Genomic DNA, 23,638 nt, shown 5'->3' on the forward strand with positions numbered 1-23,638 from the left:
CATGTCTGTCAAAGCAAAACAAAATGAGAGGGATGGGTCTCATGGAGAAGACAACAAAGCCATAAATCAGCTAAACCCCAGCCTCCTGCACCAGGGGAGCCTTTATCCTCAGGTCTGCTCCATGGGACAGGAAGGGGAAGGGAAGACTGATCTACAGCTCCTGTGTTGGGAGCTGTGATAAATCAAGGTAGTACAAACTCAGCTTTCCACACCTCTGCTCATTATTTGGTGTCACTGTAGCTCTATCAGGAGCTGGAATCAGCCCAATTCCCAGCCTAAAAGAACTTCTGGCACTTAGGAACAAATAGAAGAAAAGTCTATGTTGCCTTCTCACAGTGGGTCCCAGAACAATATCCAGAATATTAGCTGACACACATGGGAAAAAGAGAATTAAAATTCCTTATTAGTTGACTTCAAGATTTCAGAGTTTACTCTTTCCCTCCTATTGCTCCTGGTAATTACCACATCTCAAGTATCTATTACAATTCTCCTATTGAAGCAAAGAGTACGTTACCTTCTCCATCTGTTGCTCAGCAGGAACAGACAGAAAAGGAAGAGTTAAGAGAAAAATAAACCCCAACCAGGTCTCAAATTGGCTCACTGCTTTGTTTATAGCTCTTACTTATGGCAGAGATATTTCATTGCATTGATCGAAATATTGGTTTCAATAAAAAGAGATATTTAAAAATAATTCTTCTAAATGCAAACAAATAGAATATTTTTTTCTCATCACTTCGAAGACAAATTGACTCATCAGAAATTAATGGCTTGGCTTCTAATACTAAGTTAACAAAAACACCTTGAAATGCTTTAATGCAGTCAGATTGTTCTTCAGACTGACTTGACTTTGGCTGAAGAGTCACTTCTTGCAGTCCAACCTCATTTTCTCCCTTATTTAACATTAGTTGCTATGCACCAAAAGAACCACAACTGGTTTTAGAGACTTAATCTGTTGCAAATCGAAATGAATATGCAGGAGTTTGGTTTTAATCTAGCTTTGCTTATAAGGATTATTTACACTAAATGCAGTAAATGCTGCCTCACACCACAGACTTGAAAGAAAATCCCCCAGGATGCTGCAATTGTAGAGCAGCAGTAGCAAAAAAAGGAAAATAGTGAACATTTTATTGCACATTATTTTGCAATTAATCATTATCAAGGTAAGGGTGTCATCCAATCAAGGTGATTTCATGTGATAGATTTGTTAATTATTGTTAATTCCTCCATAAAGGATGCACCATCTCCAGGATTTCAGGGCACTAACAGATGGCAGTGACTCTGCTGCCAGATGCTATTAACATAGCAACAGCCACTACTGCCATTATAATTAAATATCTGTCAACATTTTTCTTGATGCCTCCCCTCTGATGAACCCATTTCTGGAGATATGTGAATTTCATTTGAAGTATTTTGCTTTTCTTCATAAGGCTGCCACAAATTGACTCAGGTAAGCTGCTAACAGTCCTTATAAAATAATACTCCTGATTTATATCAAGATGACACTTTTCTTCAAAGGAGCCAAAAGCACCTTTAAACTGCATTCTAGAGCCGAGCAGATCACCATTAAAGTCACTCAGAAGAAAAATGAAGTATTTGTTTTTTCTTTACACCATAAAATATTCTTAAAAATAATTGTATTTGAAAAGGAGGAACCAAATGCATCACTTAGAAATTGACTGAATGTTGAGATGAGAAATTTCAATATGCCAGCCCAGCACTTTTTAACCTCACTCAGTCATGAGCAGCAGCTCAAGGTAGTAATATCTCATATGGGCCACCTGGATCCATTAGGATGCACTAGAGAAAAGGACTGACCTATGAGATTTTACTCAAGTTTCCTTGCTTTATATGTACCTAAGGGCTCATTTTTTTGTGCAATCCTTTGGCAGGAAGAGAGCCTCTGTTCTTCTCTATCTACCTGTAAGCAAAACCATCTGAAAATGTTATTTAGGGTAACTTCATAATGAAGGGCCAAATCAAATATGGAAAAATCACAGGTACTACTCAAAAGAGATTATTCTTGGATGCAATTTCATCAGAGGACTCACATTACCCCTGCCAGAATGTGAACAGGCATCCAGTCCAGAAGGGTGTCCTGGGCATGGCATGGACAGCATATGTTAGATGGTGCTGATACAGGAGTCTGAGTCCTCTCAGCATCCACACAGGGAATAAGGGACAATGAAAACCATGGACCCATCTGCCCATGAGCTTTGGAAGCCAGGCTGGGGAGGAGTACACAAACCAAGCACCTGATGACACTATGACCTGGAAATAACCCACAAGGACCAACTCCTGGTCAGGCACAGGACACCCCCAGGACCACACCAAGAGCCTGAGCGCTCCAGAGGCACATCACCCCTACAATACACACCACACACTAAAGCCAGGGCTTAGCAGTTAATTTAACCATCATGGCACACAGGCAGAAATGGATTCTTCTAGTGAGATGACACCTAAGAAAGACATTGTCACCACAGTCCCTTGGCTGTCCTGCTGCCTGGAGCACCTTGATCCTCACACAGGGAGGATTTGAAAACATGGCTGTTATTTGCGCATTTGGGTGAAGCCCGAGGTCACATTTCATAATAAAAACCTTGTCTTAAATGGAATGTTTTAATAAACACTCCTGCTGTGTCAGGTCAGTATCTCCTCAGCCCAGCATGAAGGAGTTGCCCATGATGCCCCACCCCTGTCAGTATCTCCATCCTTGGAGATGTCTAAAAGGTGTCTGGACTTGACCATGGGCAGGAGGTTCTAGATAGCCCTACCTGAGTCATAGGGCTGGACCAGATGACATCCAACCTCATCCAGCGTTTAGTTCCATGATAAAGTATAATCAGACCTTGGAAAAAAACTACTTTTGAGTAGGTTTGTTAAGTTTTAGCCCCAAGAAGCAGTGGGAGAGACTGAGGCCATTCAGGAATGCAAAGGGAAGGCAGCAGCAAACACAGTGCCTGGCAGTCATTTTAGAAAAAAAACCTGATTCTGCAAACCCAGCCAGCATCATGCAAGTGAGTCTGCACTGACGCAGTGAGTGTAACCCAGGCTTGGCAGGGAAAAATTCTGTGCTTTCATCAGGGATCCAAAACATACTCCAGAGGGCAGACCTCATCCTGAAACCAGCCACTTAATGGAGCTCCTCTTTCCCAGGGAAATTACTGGGAAATTCTGCTGTAGCAACTCCAGCTCCTGGAATGCAATATGGAAGAGCAGGATGTAAAGCTGCTCCCCCCCCCCCAATATATTCAAAATGGGATAAAAACAGATTAAAAAAGAAAAATGTGTAAATCCTGAGCAGCTTTCTGCAGCCCACCAGAAGGCCTCCATTGCAGTGAAGTCAGAAATGCTGCTTTCAGTGTTTGTTTACCAGTCACACATAGGAGCACACACAGTGGTACAGAAACACATTTTAAATTCTTTTTTAGTGCTTTTTAGATGTTAAAAACTATGAAGGGATTATTTTTATAAGAAATCTAACATGCCCTTTACACTCAACTCAAGCGGCAGGAGCTCAAAAATCAGAAAAATCCAGCCAAAAGTACAAAGTCAGGGGTAAAAAAGAAAACATAAAGGAAGAGGAAGAAAAAAGCTCCCTCTGGAGTGAGTTGAAGGACTTCTCCTGCAGTACTAAATAATGTTCACCCTCAGCCCAAGTCAGTGGCCTTTGAGTTTTGATGGAGGACATTATTGAAGAGCAGGGAATAATAAAAGGAGGGCAAGTCCCACCACTGAAGGGTTTTCACAGAGCATACATTTACTAACTCTAATGGCTACAACTTTCTAAACATCCTCATCCCCAGTCAATATTAGAAAGTCTGCACTAATTAGTTACAATAATTCAAATTAATTCTGTCAAATAGCTTAAAACCAGGGTTTTGTGTGAAAAGAAGACATGGGAGTAAGCTGGCATGACAACAGGAAATTAGGGCAGGTAAGAGATGAAATTACAAATAAGGCACATAAATGATAAATAAGTACTACCAATAAATTCTGCAGGGAAACTCTTCCCTGCACCTCGCCACCCTGCTCCCTGTCAGAGCTCTGAGCTTTTATCAGCCCACATGTGTGAATCCTTGTGGTTCTTTATAGCTTGGGACATTAAGGTCCAGAAAAATAAAATCTGGACTTCTATCCCAAAATTCCCTTCTACAAACAGGCTGATAAACCTCAAGGTGTCCCCTACAGAAAACAAGCAGAGTAATCAAAGGTGAAATGCCTCTGTTGTGAAATATGAAGATTATGCTGCCCTGACAATCAGGGTTTTCTGGTTCCTTCAGCCTCCGCAGCACTCCGAAAGGTCAGCCAGGATAAGAAAATGAGCATCACAGAGATGAATAAAGCAGAACAACTGTCTCCAAAGGAGCTGAAGTTTCAGGTCACATGGGAAATTACCTTGCTCCTGCAGCGGGAGCCCTGCCCATCCATGTAATAAACCCAGAGAACACGGGCAGGAAACAGAGGAAGGGACATGTCTGCAAGACTGCCAGCAGGAAGAGATTTGCAAAATGAAGATGGGGAACATCCCCTCTGTGAACAACTTAACAGGAGGCTGAAAACTGGCCCTCACAGCTGTATGCCCCAGAAATCTAGATGGCAAGGTACCTTAGAGCATGAAGAACAGTTGCATCAAAAGATATCCAAAATACTGCAAATAAAATGCTACGGGCAGAAAGGCAACCTGCTCTCCAGCTGTCATTAATATATCTGATCTTCAATGGCTCTGGTATATCAGACTGGTTGAAACTTTTATCTAGCAAATAAAAAATATAAAGAAGTTTAAAATTTAAACTTCTGATGATTACTGATCCATTGCTGATGATTTGGAAGACAAGGGTGACTCTTGAGGAAATTTCAGAGAGCATTTGCCAACAAAAAGCACTTGGCAACTTTGCACTTCTGCTGATATGTTGCTCTTCTGGATTGCAGAGCCACCCTAGATAACAAAACCTGGCTCAAAAATTAATTTTCTGCTTATTAAGCCTGTATCATCAACTATTCTGTCTCTTTAGCTCAAGCAGCTTTTACAAAAATACTCCTATTTATAGTAAATGTAGATATTACTCATGCTCCCAATTTTTCATGTGTATCTCCTGAAGACAGTTTTCCACCAAGTGGAATAACACAGAAAGAGCTGGCAATGAGCAGGAAACAACAGGACTGGGTAAAGTCTGTGAAACATTTACAGCCAGGGACAAATGATGTGAGAGGGAGTCAGGGTATCATGGTATTCCTGCTCCATTGAAGGCACCTTGCTGGAATGGCAGGAGGGTTATGGCCACCACAGTTTTGCAGACTGTTTTACTGGGATGGTTTTAAATAGTTTTACGCCCTTCAAACATGTATGAGAGAACACAGCTAGAGAAGGAAGTGTGCCCTGTTTAAATAGCTGGGTCTACATTTTCAGCAGCAATAACAATTTCTTAAGATACTTTTGTAGACCCAAAATGGGTCTTTTTCAGCCTGTTTTTGGATCATGCTCTACTTTAACCCTTTGTAAAATCAGTTTCTTGAGAGATGCCTTCGCATGAAAGCAAAGCCTCCTGAGATCTTCCTGTGCTGTCAAAACCAACCAAGACCAATGCAGATGCACACGAGATCCTCCCTCACTGCCTTAATACAACATTTGGGGTTACACTGTAGGATGGGCTCATGGAAATCATGGTGACCACCAAATAGCCACTTTGAGGAGGTGTTAAAAATAACAGTTGGTTTCCCCCACCTCAAACAACAGCATGGTGATAGTGCTTCCTCTTGCAGAGTCTGGAGTTATGCTGGTCACTGGCTTTGATCTGTCAGCTGCAGAATTGGGCAGACTATGCTTATTACATTTTTCTTATTACATCCAAGCAGTTCCATAAAGTGCACTGACACCCTCCTAGATATCAGGATAATGACAGTGTCCCACTAACCAAGTCTTAACAGAGAATTTAACAGGATACATGTAAGATGGAGCAGATTGGCCGTGAGAAAAGGCTGAGAGAATTGGGATTGTTCGGCCTGGAGAAGAGAAGCTTCAGGGTGACCTCATTGTGGCCTTCTAGTGTCTGAAGGAGCCAAAAGGAAACATGGAGAGAGACAAGAGATGGAGTGCCAGGACAAGGGGAAATGGCCTCCCACTGCCAGAGGACAGGGTTAGATGGGATATTGAGAAAGAATCCTTTCCTGTGAGGGTGGGAAGGCCCTGGAACAGGGTGCCCAGAGAAGCTGTGGCTGCCCCATCGCTGGAAGTGTTCAAGGCCAGGTTGGACAGAGCTTGGAGCAACTGGGATTCTGTGCCACAGATTCTGTGGCTGTTCCATCCCTGGAAGTGTCCGAGGCCAGGTTGGACAGGGTTTGGAGCAACCTGGTATTGTGGAAGGTGTCCCTGTCTATGGCAGGGGGTGGGATGAGATAAGCTTAAAGGTACCTTCAACTCAAATCACTCCATGATTCTATGAAGGTAGTTTTCCCCCTCTGGTTCTAACCTGGGATTTACAAAGGATGGAATGAGGGAAAACAATGCAAGACAAAGTCCTTCTGCGTTTGTTGCTTACAATCAAGAGGAAAACCCAAACTAATTAAAGATGTGGTGCAAATGAAAAGATACTGTTTAGCCGTATGTAAGCAGAGTGAAACGGTAGCAAGAAATTATGAATGAGGTAACCCTGAGAAGTGAGATAACAGAAAAGCAAGAGTGGTGCTACTCAGCAATACAAATACATTCACTTCAGGAAGGGCTTGTGTGTTCCAAACCAGCAAGAATTCCCTACAATAAGCTCTCATTTGCCCAGCACTCTCCAAGGCTCTAATTTTGAGATTTTCATTAATTGTAATTATGTAAATGCCATTGCTGGAACATATTTTCAATGTCTATATTTTGCTCCTCTCAACGTCTCTTTTATTTGCATTAATTCTCAAATTTGCACCAGGCATAAGATTTAAGACCTGAGAGAATGAAGTAACAGCTCTTGTTACATGGAAAATTTCAGCATGCCTGGGTGAAATGTGAATATTAAAGGGACATAATGCTTGGAATATTACTAAGTATCGCATATGTACTATGACACACACAAGAAACATTAGGCCTGCAGGAAAAGTCTTACATCTGATCTGTGTATTTTGTATCATCATCATCTTGTTTTAGTTAGCAGTTACTTTTGAACAGCAGAAAGAATGATTATTGTTTCACAGACTATAGAGGCCTGCTTACTTACTGCATTTCCAATCCTCAGATATATAAGAATGGATATTGCCTGGATTCTCCCAACACATTTATCTGAGAGTAATACTGAGAAGAGAAACCATATACATCAGAATGAAAGACAATCATAAACGGTTTAAAAATTTTATAAGCCATTTAAATCAGTAATGGAGGCTGGGTTTTAAGTGTTTATCTCTGAAAGTTTCCTTGGAAGAAGAGCCGATAAATAAATGTAACTCCTAAGTGCTGGCAAAATGAGGCATCAATATATTCCAATGAGGATGTAGAAATATAGCTCTGATGCTCAGTGTGGTACAGACTGGAGGTATCTGGAAGATATCCAAAACAATACTGAGAAGAACAAGCCCAAAATTCAATTACAGGCCTGGAAATACTGAAGTCCAACATTTAGGACATTACCTGTTGGATTCAATGGTCTTAGAGGTCTTTTCCAACCTAAAAATATCTATGAACCTAAGATGACCAGTATTTCAGAGTCCCAAAATGTATGCCTGTTATAGCCTTTAATATCTACTCTGCTTTTTCATCCTCTCATCTTCTGCATCCCCTCTTCCCAAAACCACTCCTAGTAGGTGGGAGAGGACAGGGGAAAAGAATTTATATGTGATCTGCCCTCCTCTACCAGAAGGCAGAAAATCTGTCCTCCAGGAATGGGTCAGAGCCAGCCTGGAGTAGCTGTGTGCATCAGCAGTGTACGGCCATGAGCCCAGCCTCCGTCGGGATACAGTGTCAGCTCCCTTGAGAGCAACCGGCCATGGAAAAGGGGATACCACGCTGTGCAAGATCAGGCAAGCAGGATGGATCCACCATTCACCCACAAAATTTCAATGTCTTCTTGATCAGAACATGAAATAGTATAGTGAAACTCTACAAGATCAGACTCCTTATATCTTCACCTCCTATCAACCATCACAAAAGAAAGATATTTCAAAATACCACCCAACTGCACCACCCCAGGGCATGTACCCAAACCACTTCAACAGATTTCTGTTTAACCTGTTCTCCAAACTCCTATCCCACAGGTTTTCCCAACAATCTGTCTTTCATTTTACCACTTCCCTGAAAGTTCAAACGTTTACCCTACTACCCAGCCTTAATGCTTGCCTGATGCCCTCCTGCCTCTCTCAGGAGTCATAGAGAAAAATTATTGCCGTGCCTTTTAAAGCAATCTTTCCCATATCAGATTACTGGGTTTTTTTCTGTATTTTTAGGCTAAACAAATCAATTCCTTCCATCTTCCATTACAACTTACATTTGCTAAGTGTCCTTATCACTCCCATCTAGCTCTTCCCCATCTGCCCACATCTTTCCTACCGAGCACACTTCCAATTTCAGCCACAGTATTTAAAGCCCCTCTGAGGTTAGGATGGATCACATGCATGCCATATATATATATATTTTTAGTCCTGTTTTTAATTCATTATCTCAAACAAGTGAGGTTGACCTACAACAGATACAGGGTGCACATGTAAACTATGCATTCATACTCAAGAAAACGTAAGGTAAAAGGATGTTGAAAGAGAAATTAGCTAAGCTCACCTCCTCTAATGGCTACAAAACATTTGTGGTACAGTGCTCAAGATCTCTCTCAATCCAAAAATGTTGGTGGCAATGGTCTGTCTTCCTGCCTCAATGCTTGAAATATTAAACAGAACAATTTGATGCTGAAAGAAATATCGGGAAGTAAAAAATCCATGTTCTATGACTCAAAGCCCATCAGGTCTTCTTAAAATTAATCAAAATCACATGCAACATGCAAAACATGTGTTCTTAAACAATTTCAGTTTTGCTATCTAATCAAAACTGGCTTCCAAGTATTTAAATTAATTTTCAGCCATTTGCAGACACCAGGTTTTAACACAAGCTCTATTTTCTTTTCAAGTGAGGTGAGTGAATAGATAAGCACCTTTAAAACTTAACAGGGTTGTCCCATCACAGGAATGTTCAAAAACGATGGACCAACATGTCCCAAACATGAAAGCTCTCTGCCTGAGTCAGAAGTGCACTCTAATGCAAATCAGAAATCAAACTCAGTTGGCTGTCATTAACAGTTCTCACCTGTTCTTCTCTCTGCAAACTGAAGAGCAGTAGAGATGGTGATCAAGGCTCTCTGGAGGTCCTGTACCTATGTTCCACCTGGTTAGATAATTCATTCTGACAAAACCTTCACCTTTTGAACAACCCATGATATGAATCCCTCTCTTGGCCCTTCTCTGCCTCACACTTCATAAACTCTTACAACCAGACTAGAGACCTACCAAACCCAGAACATCAAGACCCAGCAAGGAGCACACTTGACCTTCCAGCAGACTCTTCAACTCTGTAACACAATAACAAACAATGTAACCTTACAAAGAAAACTGGAAACATCACACTTAGCAGCCAAATTTAACAATCTGACAAAACCTAACCTTCCCAACCTGAAGGACTGCAAAAGCAGTTTTGAAACAAACAGAAGCACAAAATGTGTGTGAGGATCTTTTGTTTCCCCCACCTGTGAAATGCAGAACTGCTCTAATTCCCTGACTCCTCACAAAGAGCACAGCCTCCAACATCACTGAGGCTTTGGGACGCAGTAGAGTATGTCCTTAACAAAACATGTGACTAAACTCACTGCTAAGTTTTCCCGATGTAAACTTCAACCTGGGCACACATTGCTGCTGGATCTGCCAAGCACTTGAAGGACCACTGCATGTCATGGAGGTGCCTAAATCCCCTGTAGGTCAATGGTCCACAGGCCTATTTGTTGCTCTCTTGCATCATGGCCTGCCCAAGTCTTCCAACCTGTGCTGAAGACTTATCCTGCAGTTATTAAACATGATGATAACAAGAATGACTCCATGTTGGAAGGACTCTGTTTAGAACAGCTGGGTAAGGCCCACAGTGAGGGAAAGCTGAGAGGGAAGATGGGCAAACAATCCGCCCCAAGAACAGCATCCTGTGCTATTGGCAAAATTGCAGAAATAACCTTCAGCAGAGAAAGGAAGAGCAAACAGCAGATGGGGATCACAAGATGAGGGCACATTTTATGATGTTTAAACTTCACTTAAACAACAGTGAGCATATGAATGTAATAGTAGAAGGAAATACATTCCTTTCAGCCAAGGGTCCTGTACTCCTTTCTTCTAAATGAAGAGTCACTCATGGCCTCAACTTACAGCTATAAATGAGCAGGTGGTAACATTGCACCATCCTAATTAAGTTCTAGGGTCATTAGATCCTTTCTGTTACTATGCACAAGGCTTGCTGCTTTGCCTTAGCCACTGCAAGGCCTCGCCATATGCTGTTCACCTGAGCTCCTTCAAACCTGAGCTCCTGTGCCCATGGACTCTATTCTCCAGCCTCCCATGGATTTTCCTGATGCTTGGCAGCACCAAATGAGCAATCTGTGATCATGCAGCATCAGACTGGAGTGGTTCTCAGTTCTCTCCTCCATCCCCCTCACTTCTGAAAGGGCACAGGGAGCAGCTCACTCTGCAGCTGGGATGCAGAGAATGCTCAAGATGTTGTCAAAGCTTATCTGGGAAGACAAATGCTTAGATGATCAGGTAGTCTGTTCCTAATCCTCAAATTCAGAGTTTAGTTTAAGCCCCAAATTCCTAACACTTAAAATCGCTTTCAATTAATATTAGGCACACTGGGCCCCCAGGGAACTGCACAGCCACCACCATGGACACCCAGCACATTCTCTCCTGAACTGATCAGAAACTCTGGCCAGCATTAATAACACAATATGTGTTCTGAGAATATTTTTCAATATCTAAAGGTATTTATTTTCTTCTTAGTAGGTCTCTCTCTCATTAAGAGTGCAGCTTAACAGTCAATTTGGAATCATGGATTGGTTTGGGTTGGAAGGGATGTTAAAGCTCATTCCATTCCAATAGTAGTTACTATTTATCACAAAAAAAAACAAAGTACAGTGAATAATTTTGAGACAAGAAAAATAATAAAGTAACTAGTATGATTTAATCCTACATGGAGTACTCTGCTTCTTGGTCTCAGCTATCAGCCTACTAAAAGCCAGCCAAGAATTCCTTAAGCCCTGCCAGAGCTACAAATACTGGCCAGAAGTATTTGTCATATCACAGCTCAGTTTCCAAAAAGTAAGATGTTGGACTTTTACAGCCAGCAAAATACAAGGTGCAAAGGTCAATAAAAAATGAACTTACTTAATATTGTTGGAATGCATCAGATCAAACGAATACAAGTACTCTTAATCCTGTAGGACTGCAGCATGACAAATACTTCATTTAGATACTTAGCCCCCATGAGTCAAAACAGTCTGCAAGATTCAGCCTCCTCACAACTGCTGGATGTTACTCAATTAACGTGAGGCAATGATTTCCAGCCCTCAGCAACCAAGACAGCCTCCTCCCCTGGAGAGCCAGACATCTTTACCTTGGACTAAATTGATGAATTTTTCCACAGTGTGCACAGATCAGCATTGTCAGGCAATTTGAGTTCACTGGCCATGTTATTAATGGACTTTGCTAATTTTTTCAAAGCACTCATAAAATACAAAACATGGTGTCTTATAATGAGGCGTAATTGCAGTAGCAGCTTCTGCAACACATATCTCCAAGGAAAATGTGTTGACACAACATGCCCTTAAGAAGTTTGGGCTTCCTTTTTCCTTACTGTAAGGTACAATATCTTTAACCACAGGCAGTTCTATTCATTTCAGCCAGCCCACCTGTTGCAGTAAGCCCTGCTCCCAGGAGGACACCAGTAGGAATGAGTATCTCTCAAGGAAACCTCTTTGCTGTGTAATTCAGAAGCCAGACATCCAGTAACACTAATCAAGGTAAATCCCACGTACAAACCTAACAAATTAGGAAAACATAAGGAACCCTATTTCTTCATCTTGGATCAAGGAAAAATCAGGAGCAAACCCAAATTCTGCATCTTGATTCAGTCACAAGTGTCCAGATGCCCAGCCTCCAAGCCAGGATAGCTGCTCTAAGGTCCTGTTTTCACCCACCCTACTGTAAAGCACCAGCAATACTCAGCTGTCCAACTAGAATATTTACCTATTTAAAGTGAAAAAATTCCCTGAAAACTATCGATGAGTGGAATCAGGAAAGTTCTTCAGATGAGTTCACATGTAAATATATTGAGGGTACTGACTCTGGAAGAAATGCAGAGCAGGATTTGTGTTCTATTTTAAAGAGGATGAGAAAACCCTTCTCCAAGCTCATTTTGACCTCAAAATATAATGATGTCAAAAGTTAACTACTTAGTCATCTTGCTAATTGATCAGAGTGGCTGAATCTAAGCTTTGAGTAATACCAAAGTGCAAAGCTTGTTAAGAAGGCCCTTTACAATGGAACATTGTTTAAATAAAGGAATATATCAAGTAGGATTTTGCTGGTATCTGTCCTGGACCTGGATTTTCACTAGGGACTGGGATGATGAATAATAATGAATTGGAGACTACAACTGCTTTCCAAAACTGCAGAGAGCACCAAGCCAGGAAAGGCTGTTTTGCAGGATTCAAAGTTATCTTGACAGCTTGGAGAGATGTCTTGAAAAAGTGAGGAGATCATTCCAATAAGGCCCAAGTCCTAGGTAATAGACTGGCAGAAATAACCAATATGATACAATAATATATTGATATATCAATAATAAAATAACCAACATGGAAGCACTAGCTTATGCAGTAGCTCTGCTGGACAGGATTTAGAAGCTTGCTGGACATCAGCCATCAGTATCCTGCTCTTGCAACCAAGCCAAGCCTTGTTCTGATGCATCTAGAAGCTGGGATGGCTGCAGAATGTGTGACTTGGCTACAGGCACCAGGAAGGTATCAAGGAACAAGAATGACAATGGCTCCATGTGAAGTGGAGAAAACACTCCATGAACTAGAACTCCTCAGTCTCCAAGGTAACAGTGGTGAGACAAAATGTTTTCCTGCTCTTCATTTCTAAAAGACCCCAAGGACCATGAGGACATGCAAATGGATCAGTAACATGGGGGTCTGGATGGCAACATGTTTAACTGATAGTTTGATTGCAGCGTTCCAGTCCTTACACTGTATTCTTCACAATCCCAACATGCCTTCCCTTCTCTATCAATCCTATTTCTAGCTATCAATCCTATTTCATGGATTCTCAATCCTTTTCTTAGTCCACTCCCACAGGTTTTTTTCAGACAACTTCTTTATTCATATAAGGCAATGAGCTTGAAACAAGAGCAGAATAATTATTTGGTATTTCCCATCCCAGTGTCAAGTTCCTCTAAACTCAATCATGAAGAACCACTGGCAGCTCCCTATTTGCCAGCAAGATACACCAAAGTAATAAGTGATTTCATATTCTGCTTTTGAAGACAAGCTATTAAATTCACATACTGTACTACTTTAATCAAGAATAGTTAATTAAGCTGTTCCCCTGATTTGAATTTTTATCATTCTGCACCAGCCATACATAATTTTTCTAGGACTCACACTGGGGCCCATGATGCATGTTTGCAATCTGTCTTTCCAAACTAATCTGTCACCACTTGTAAACTCAAAGTGCATCCAATACAGTTTATCTCAAAGGTAACTGGGCTGAGTTTGGGGACACTGGGGATAGGAGGGCAAATGATGCTGAAGCACCACTTCATGAAAGCGTTTCAGTGAATTACAACTCACCCACCATGACACAAAACACTTTGGTAATATTTTAGTCGGTCTGCCTTGTTTAATTTCCTTAAGTGAACTCAGCTTCATGCTCTATACTACCATCATAAAATCAATTCAATAACTTATATGCTCATAGTATCAGCATCCATAATACAGGAGTCATAAGTGCAGGCCATAAAGCAAGGGAGATCTGGAGTGTCAGGTTATTAAAAACATTAACCTATGATAAGAATTTAAGTCTACATTTATAACAAGCAAAAACCCCCCCAAAAATGTTCTGTTCCTGGAACTTAACGACAGCCTAATGCAATTTTTTCTGGAAAAAGACTTCAAACACAGCAGCCAAATAGCCAGATATGGATCTCTTCTCTTCGAAAGTACTCACAGAAGTAGGAGAGCAAAAAGCAAAAAAAAAAAAAAAAATGACATCACTATTTGGCTATGTGACTTAATCATAAGAAAATAGGTTTATGAAGCAAAAAAGTGAACAAAATGAAAACTTGGACAAGTTTTTCAAATATTAACTAGGAATATTCTGTTATTATGCTGTGAGAATCATCTGGAATTCACCCCCAGAAAAATAAGGAACACAGAGAGGATGTGTCATCCCATCTAGCCTTTTGTGAATCTATGCTATCAAGGCAAGCCACGCCTTCCATAATCCCATCCAACCACTTTTATTTAGGCTTTCTAAAAGGCAGACTGATGAGGTTGATATGAACTGGCTCTTTTCACATCTCACAATTTTACATATTTTTTTAAGGCAATACAACCAAAGGAGGTGGTTGAACATGGAACTACTGGATCCCCAGCTCCATCAAGAACCCACTGAGCTGGCCCTGGCAAAGTCCCTGTCTATGGAGACAAAAGGAGAAGCACATCAGGACACTTAGGTCACTTACCTTTTAATGAAGATAGAAAAAACAACTATATTTTGTTTATTTAAGTGGGAAATCAAGTATAGCCAGAATAACAGTTACCAAAACTCAACCAGGCCCACAAGGAATATGCAAGTCCACCCCAAGAGCCCTTGAATCGGCTCTTGGCATTTGAGCCTTCTATGTGATTTTCCCATTTAACGGATTATTTAGATAAACTCACAAATATGGGTATTTACTTAGCATGACAGAGATTTAGAGACAGTATTTAGAGATTTTAAGTAGAGTAACATTCTTTCAAAATCATAAAATGAAAGCATGCCAAACTTTAACTAAAGAAGCATGTTCTAACACCAAGAAACTTTTATAATTAATCCTTGCCTTAAATAATCTCAGAGAGAAATATGAATCTAATTACCACCAGTTGAGAAATTGCTCATGTTACTGAAATGGCTGAAACCAGACCCTGAGTAACAGACAATCTGAATCCCTCCCATCCCATGACCAATTTACAGCTAAGCCCTGACTCACTGCATTAAGTCTGAAAATATTTCTCGGCATTAGCGACAGCTTATTGCAGGAGGAACAATGGACACAGGCATGGGGGAAAAAATCTCCTTTAAAGTCCACTGCTTTACAGAAGGGATGAAGACAATACATTGCTAAAATAGTCTTTTTTTGATGTTGTGGGGTTTTTTTTGTTGTTTTTTTTTTTAAGATCACCAAGGCTATTCTTAGAGGAGTTACATAGTGTGCAGGTTGCAGCGAGCAAAGGCTTGGCCGATGGCCAGCCCTGGCTGGATTTGCTGCAAGACTAAGCGATGCCTTAGCTTGGTAAGAGATTTCTGCTGGCTTTTTTTATGAAGAACGGAAAAGAGGATAGAGAGAACTCCATACACAACCAGCTAAGAACAAGATGTACTCTGGAGAGATGTGCCACTGTCTCCTCACATCTGCCATCACCCAAGGCCTGTTTCAGCACTGAATGTTTTCCCCAGGAAGGAAATGAATATAAACACTTCAGAGGCAGCATTCCCATACGGATGTTATTCTTTAGAAAAGCTGGGCAGGATGCAGTGACTTAGAGAGCCAGGAGATCTCCAGCAGCAACAAATCCCACAAATATACAACTTGTGAATGCAGCCAAGCCCTTACACAAAAAAAAAGATAAGGCACATTTTGACTTGACTCACTCTTAGACACTACGAAGCACCTTGAAGCTGGTTATTTCAGAAACCCACCAGTGACCTGAAATGGCTGAGATTTCCTATGCTGAGCTCAGGCGATTCCTTGGCTAAAGGAACATGTTCTCCAACTCTGCAAAGAAGTTACTGATGTCAGGGAAGTTGCTGACAGCCCATACCTGGTAGTGTCCAAGGCTAGGTTGGATGAGGCTTGGAGCAGCTTGGAGCAGCCTGGGATAATGGAAGGTGTCCCTGCCCATGGCAAGGGGTGGAGCTATACAATCTTTAAGGTCCCTTCCAACCCAAACCAAACTCTGATTCCATGATTCCATGAAAAGGAAAGGGTAATCTGGCAAACCCACAGCATTTCAGCAGAAGTGTCACACTACCAGCACTGCTCCAACCAAATTACTCTCTGTGTTCCACCACTCCTGAAAACCAAATCTGTCCCTCCTCTCTCTCACAACAGCTTTGGTTCTTTGAAAGGCTAAAAGAAAGGAGAAAACCGAGAGAAAAGAGCAGCCTGATGGCACTTCCTCCCAAACTGCCCCTCCACACCATGGAGCCCAACTTCCAAATATCCACAGAATCCATAGAGTTTGGGTTGTCAGGCGCCTTAAAATCCATCTCATTCCACCCACCATCATGGGCAGGGATGCCTTCCACTATCCCAGGTTGCTTCAAGCCTCGACCAGCCTGGCCTTAGACACTTCCAGGGATCCAGGGGCAGCCAAAGCATTTCTAGGTCACCTGTGCCAGGGAAGAATTTCTTCCTAATACCAAATCCAACACCGCCCTCTGGCAGCTTACTGCCATTCCCCCTCAGTTTTGTTACTTCAGACCCTTGTCCCAGGTCCCCCTCTTTTGCAGATCCAAACCGGGGAAAGAGACAGCCCAACAACCCTGTGTCACAGAATTTTCCCCTCACCAGGTTGTGCCTTTTTTTTAACATCCTGGGCTTTGGAAACTCCCCCCAGGTCACTCTCCAGGAAGGTTTTTGGAATAAAAGATTTCTGGAATAGAAGTACTCGTCTGGATGAAATTTTGGGGAAGAATTGGTAATATGCCAGCCCATTCTTGCTATGTTTGCAGGCAGAGCAGCTACTTCTGATTCCCAACACTTGCCTTCAGGTGCTGCTGGAATACAAAATACATTTAAATATATATACATTATATATGTACATATATATGTACATTTAAATATATACACACATACACAACTATAATATGATTACCTTATTAAGAAGCACTGGCTTTCTTAATGGAACTGGTGTTCCCATGCAGAGATTATCTGTTGGCTTACATATTTTTTAAAGCTGCCTGTCTTTGATGGTATCCCATGGAAAGACTACATACTAGATAGAGCAGTGCATGGTCCACACAGACCAGATGTGGGAGATGAAAGCAGAGCACCAAGAACTCTGTTTGAGCTCCAACACTGCTTCTTCCAGGGGCAAGGAACAAACAATTTTAAAGCAATAGAAAAAGCTTTTCTTCTCAGTGAGAGCAAACATGACTGCATATTACCTTATGTCAGCTCTGTAAACCATTGCTTTACATTAGAAATTATTCATTAATTATTCAGGAGATTTGTTAACATACCTACATGAAACTTCAAACTCTATACACACAAGAGTCTGAATTATCTGCTTAGCTTTTTCAGAATATTGAAGCACTTGACTTTACTGGCATAAATTTATTTCCATAGAGGTTTTCTTTCTGTCCCTGACCTTTTCTTACTTAAAAAAAATCCTGAACTCTTGAAATGTTATACTCTTACACTGTTTCCCCTTCTCCCAGTCCAGTTTCTTACTCTTCCTTCTACCAGATGAAACACAGCAATCCCTTCCAACACACCTTCGAGTCTCACAGCTGTCAGCAGAGCAGCTGGTCTTGGCTATCCACAAATCAAAGGGAAACAACCAAAGTCCAAAAGCTCAGTTATAGTGAAAGATAGATGAGGCTGAGCCCCTTCCAGCCCTGGTGTATGAAAACACAGTGCAGAACGATGGATAATACACTCACTGTTTTAATCTGGGGGGTTGCTGAAGCAGTTCTAGTTCAGCTAGAGGCAGCCCAGCTCCTTTCTCCTAGGTGGGCTGTACAGGGCAGCAGCAACACCCAAAGAACACCAGGAATGTTGTCAGTCTCCCCATCCATGAGTGGAGGTTACACCCATCCTTCTTTAATCCACCACCAGGGATAAATCCCTGCTCTTGGCTCACTCACCTGCTCCCTGAGGGCCATGCCATGGCTGCACAGCACCCCAGCAGCACAGAGCCCCTGGGCTGGGTGTAGGTGAGAGTACTGCACCCTTCCCAGAGCTCTCAGAATGCGCACACAGGTGAGTAAGCGAATCTCAAGTTCATGCCAGGTCCTCAGGAAACCTCGATTTGCCAATCCTGTCACCCTGAGCACACAGCTATTAAAGCTAAAGAGCTAAAGGACCCATTAATGCAGCTAATGAGCTTCCCCCCAGCAGCCGTCTCCAGCTCTCTTTCCCTTTCTCTAGAGAAGACACCATCAAATCAAGATCTTTCCTGCTGAAGTGGGCCCTCACATCCCAAAAAAGCCTAAGCCTGGGTACCCCAGCCCCTGTCCAGATGCCGCATTTCCCTGGAAGACTTGAGAAAAGAAGTTCACTCAAAAATGTTCACCACAGTTTCAAGTAATTTGGAGCAAAACACCACTTTCTCCACAACAAATACGAAACATTTCCCACCTTTGCTCACATCTAGTGGTGAAGCACCACCAAGATATGGAACAAACAAACACAAAACTCCAGCTTGCAGTGGTGTGAATGCTCCTGCTGCTCAAGGATGATGTGAGCATAAATTTCCTAACAGATGGAAACCTAACCAAAGCAGTGACTATTGAAAAAGGAAAGTAGCATTTCATGCTCATTTAGTACAACAGACATTGTCTTCTTGAAGCTTAGTTAAATAACCAGTGCTCACTGCTATAACTTGTGTTCCTGAGAGTATTCCTCACTCTTGGATGTTCTAGTTTATGTTGTTTGAAATGGTATTTTTTAACAATTCTTATTAAATAAACAGGAAGAATGGGGAAAAAAAATCAAGCTAAAAAATTTTTAGGTGATGAAAAAGCCTCATGTGGATCAGATTGTGGACAAAAATGGCATTTTTGGTGTAAAAAAAGGAGACAAAACCCAAATTATTTCAAAACTATAATGGAATAAAGTGGACTGGGACCTTCTGATTTTCTCATCCCAGAACAGTAGAGCAACAGGGCTTTTAAAAAACAGTTCATTTGAAAAATAAGTTAAAAATTTGTCAAATAATGACAACTCTGGATTATGCAACACGCTGCTCTGATGTGCTGCTCATGGCAAGAAGAGAAGTTCAGGACTGCAGAGAGCCTTCTGAATCTCTTCTCTCCTCTCATTGTAGTGTTTCTGCTCCTTTTTCTCTTTCTTGTCAAATTTTTTCCTTCCTTCTTTACCCCTCCAGCCTCTTCCTGGGATAGTCTCTTAATGCTACATTCCTCCTTGGGTTCTGGACTGCTTTAAGGTCTTTTCCAACTCAAATCTTCAGAGATTTTATGGTTAAAATGTGCTGGAGATCTTTGAATTTTTCATTTGACTGGCTTCAAGTTCACCTCCTTTAACTGCTCTTCAAAGACATCAGTTAGGAAAGTTTGCAAAAAACCACACTTTCTACTGAAAAAAATACCTGCAGTATAAACAATTTCCAGCCAAAACACATTGGCTGTACAAAGGATCTACCTGAAACCAGCCCCAAAAGACATATCCCTCCAACAGCTCCACCTCAGCTTTAAGACATCAAAATTAACAAATTCATCGTATCACAAAGGTTGGAAAATCTGTCTAAGATCACTAGTCCAATCATTGTCTCAGCACTGCCAAGGCCACCACTAACCACCTCCCCAGGCACCACATTTCTATTTGTTTGGGGTCTAAAATGGCATATCCTTCCCCCCTTTTTCCAGATGCAACACTGTATTCAAACTAAAACAGAGATCACAAAGCCTGTACAGGTAAACATCTAATGAGGTACCTATGGATGAATTTGCTGTTATCTCCATGCCATACAAGAGTCTGAAATTAGCACCTCACCAGATATGGAAATCCCAGACCCTACATTTCCTCCACAACCAAGGAGTCCCTGAAAAGAAAGTGTGAGTAGACCCACATAATATCTATAATTAAACGTGAACAGATGAAAGACTGAAGTACTTTGCTACTATGACAAGGAGATCAGGAAATCACAGCTCACCAATGCTCAGGTGTACTTCAAATTGGGACTCTCAGGCCATGGACTGAGCAGCAGTCCAGCAGCTGCATGGACTTACAGCTTTATTCTCTGTCAGTGACTTCTGATGATTTTAGTTATTTCTGCATCATCCATTCTGCCTGTATCTTGCCTCAACCTCTGTTCCAAAACAGCAGAGTTAATAATTAACACCTACAAGGGAACTGCTGAACAGCAAGTACCAAAACAGAGGATACAGAGAACTTCTCTTGCTGACAGTTTGCAAAATCCTACAGCTCGTGTTTCTTAAAGCTTCAGTTCTGCAACTGTGGAGATGCTCATGTTCTTTAAAAAAAAGAAAAAAAAAAAGAATAGAAGAGAATCTGAAGGTTCCTGGTCCTCACAATCATGGAAGAAACTCTTAAATCAAGAACTTGCCACCTTGCCATGACTGCTGACTCCTCTGTTTCACCAACAGCTCTGTGTCCATCCTCCTCAACAGCATCAGCTTTCCCAGAGATGAGGGGAAAAATCCCAGGCAGAAACTCACCTGTTAAAATGATACAGGCATGTAAACAACACAACCTGTATGGAAAATTACCTGCTTCCACAAGTGACAGTGGGAATGTGTCTGCGGGTTTTGCAAGAATCCTTTCCACCAACAATGTGGGCTGGTCCTGAACCGTGTTTCTGAGAGTTGTCCATCACTGCTACATTATCTCCACCATCAAGCCCACAATTACATGTTGCTCCTGGACACTGTTATTTTAATACACTTTGAAAGAAATAGAATTACATGTATTTTAAATTTCCTACTTTAAAATCACATTCATCAAGTACTTGAAAAATCCTATCATTCTACCTCTCCATAGGGCACTGTGCAGATTTAGTCAACAAAAGGGAATAAGGAAACAAGGTCTGGTCTGAAGAAACGCACCTGGAACACAACAATATTTGTATGATTTTCTGACTCGCTAAAAATATTTATTAATGGTGTTAATTTATCTTCTAAGTACTGGAGGAAAAATTAATACTTCTTCACCAGAACCATTTTAATGGGATCCAGAAGAAGAATATTAATACCTAGTGCAATCATTTACTTTGATGTCTATATAATATGCAGTGACCCATAAGTGGAATGAGATAAAAGTGCCATAAATTCATTATAAGAAACCATTTATTGAATAATATCAATGCTAATTTGAAATTAAATGGGCAATATGGAAATGAGCTAATTGCACAGTGTTTAAAATAACTGGCTCCAGTAACAATGTCCTTTCCATGCACTTCTATTTCAGCTACAAAAACACTGGAAAGGCTGGGTTATGTAAATTGAAATGCTATAATTACTTAGAACTGATAGTGATAGGGCAGCATTCATTTAGGATCTCAGACTCTGGGGAAAAAAAGAAATCTAAAGGATGGTTCTATAATTCTCATTTCTCTCAGAAAGGGAAGCTCAGATGGTATGCAGTGTGAAACATGACAACCCAGGCCCTGTCAACAAAGATTAGAAGAAAATACTATATATTCCCAGGGGCTTTTCTACGTATCATCTTATAAAAGTAGAATACAAAATTTCTCTTTGTATACTACAAAGGTTTGAGTTGGAGGAGACCTTAAAACTCATGCCAGTCCCACCCCCTGCCATGGGCAGGGACACCTTCCACTATCCCAGGGTGCTCCAAGCCCCGTCCAACCTGGCCTTGGACACTTTGAGGAATGGGGTAGCAGGCATCCAGAACTACAAAGGTATATTCCTCCATGGATCTGGAATGCAACTTCCCCAAATGGGGCCCACCCCCTGCTATGCCCTCTCTGTCCCAGCACTGCTCAGAGTAGCTCTGCCTAGAGGAAGCCCCAACTTCGCCCTCGCAGGTGCCCAGGGCATGGAGCCACCCACCTCCTTTATCCCAGTGTGAACCTTGCCACCTCAGGCAGAAGGATCCTTCATCTACTTTTGAATTTTAATCCCTGGCTTCCCATTACTCACTGATTTTGGAGCTGCATTTTTGTAGCTGTGCCTTTTGTTTGTGGTTTGTTTCTTCAAGTGGAGGGAGGAGAGTCCAGATGTGGAGCAGCTCCATGCTGGGCTGTGAGGAACCTGTGGGACCTGTTCTCACAGAGCTGCCTCAGGCCCTGGGGTTTGGCTGACACAGCATCTGGGCAAAGTGGATGCCTATCCCTGGGGAAAAACACGTGGGGGAGCAGGCTGGCTTTGGAGCCCTTCATTCCTTGCTCTCTCTCCCAGCTCTCAGCAGCACAGGAGCTGTATGGATGAATAGCACAGGAACCATCTGCACATTTTCACATCTCCCTGCACATCTGGTGATGCTCACTTTGTCCTCTTAGCACTCCTATGCTCCAGGAACCAAAGAAAAAGGGCATTTCAATTTCTTTTTCCCCTCCCACAATGGCCCAAACTGCATTTTGCTGTGTGTTTTTGTGGGTTTCACCCTGCCTAGATTCCAACACAAGAACCAACAACATCTCCAAGTATTTCATTAAGCTGAGGCTATATACATATATGTATGCTATATCTATATGTACTGGTAGTCCATAAAGAACAGAGAAAGAGGCTCCAAGAGAGGTGGAGAGGGAATTTGGACAAGGGCCCAGAGTGGTAGGACAAGGCAAAATGGCTTCAAGTTCACAGAGGGCAGAGTTGGGGGAGTTATTGAGCAGAAAGTCCTCCCTGTGAGGGTGGTGAGGCTCTGGCACAGGTTGCCCCATGCCTGGAAGTGCCCAAGGCCACCTTGGATGGGATTTGGAGTGACCTGGGATAGTGGAAGGTGTCCCTGCCCATGGCAGGGGATGGCACTGGAAGAGCTTTAAGGTCCTTCCATCTTCAACCAACCTGGGATTCTATAATCAGAAAGCAGAACGGGAAATAGGGAGGGCAAGACACAGAGAAATTAATAGCCTCTGCTTTATATATAGAAAATATATTTCTAGATATCCATCATTTACAGTGGATAATGAACCAAGAGAATGAAGTTTTCCCAACACTTGTACTAGAGTTGACCCTATGCTGGTGGAATGGGGCTCCTGGAGGAACACCGCAAGAAAGGCAAATGAGGGTCCAGTGCAGGATTTAACACACGCAAACTCTTCAGGATGGACAAAATCCAGGAAAACCTCTTCTTTCTAAGGGCTCGAAGGCTCTCAAGCATTTTTTGTTTCTTTCCCCTTATCAGCAGAGCATGAGGAAGTTCTTTCCTGAAACTGTGTGTTCTGAAATACTGCTACAGCACAGTGGTTTAAAATAAATAATTATGACATTAGAGACAGAAATCTTCACACAGGAAAATGCATTAATATGTGCTAACTTCAGTTTTTACAAAGCTCTTCACCAATGTACTACACTAGTGCTGAAATTCAAGAGCAGTTATGCATTTAAAACACTAATTCAAATCTTACCTAGCAATCATAAGCAGCACTGTCTTCAAGTATTTTAAAGTACCAAATTATATTTCCATGCTTAAATTTTCCCTTATGGTATTTTAAATCTGTAG

At 41.7% G+C, this 23,638-nt stretch overlaps 1 protein-coding gene across 4 annotated transcripts in view; it reads right to left on the minus strand.

The window, feature by feature from the left end:
• Positions 1-23,638, minus strand: part of C8H1orf21 (chromosome 8 C1orf21 homolog) — a 102,644-nt gene that overhangs the window by 15,143 nt on the left and 63,863 nt on the right. Inside the window, exon 4 of one of the 4 annotated variants that reach the window (XM_015636644.2) lies at positions 20,565-20,673. The exons of the other annotated variants lie outside the window; for them this stretch is intronic. Within the exon in view, the coding sequence (XP_015492130.1) occupies positions 20,565-20,673 (109 nt within the window). The remainder of the gene's footprint in view (positions 1-20,564; positions 20,674-23,638) is intronic. 4 annotated transcript variants of the gene reach the window in all.

Source organism: Parus major, chromosome 8 (assembly GCF_001522545.3).
Source record: "Parus major isolate Abel chromosome 8, Parus_major1.1, whole genome shotgun sequence".
In the NCBI taxonomy this organism is placed as follows: Eukaryota; Metazoa; Chordata; class Aves; order Passeriformes; family Paridae; genus Parus; species Parus major.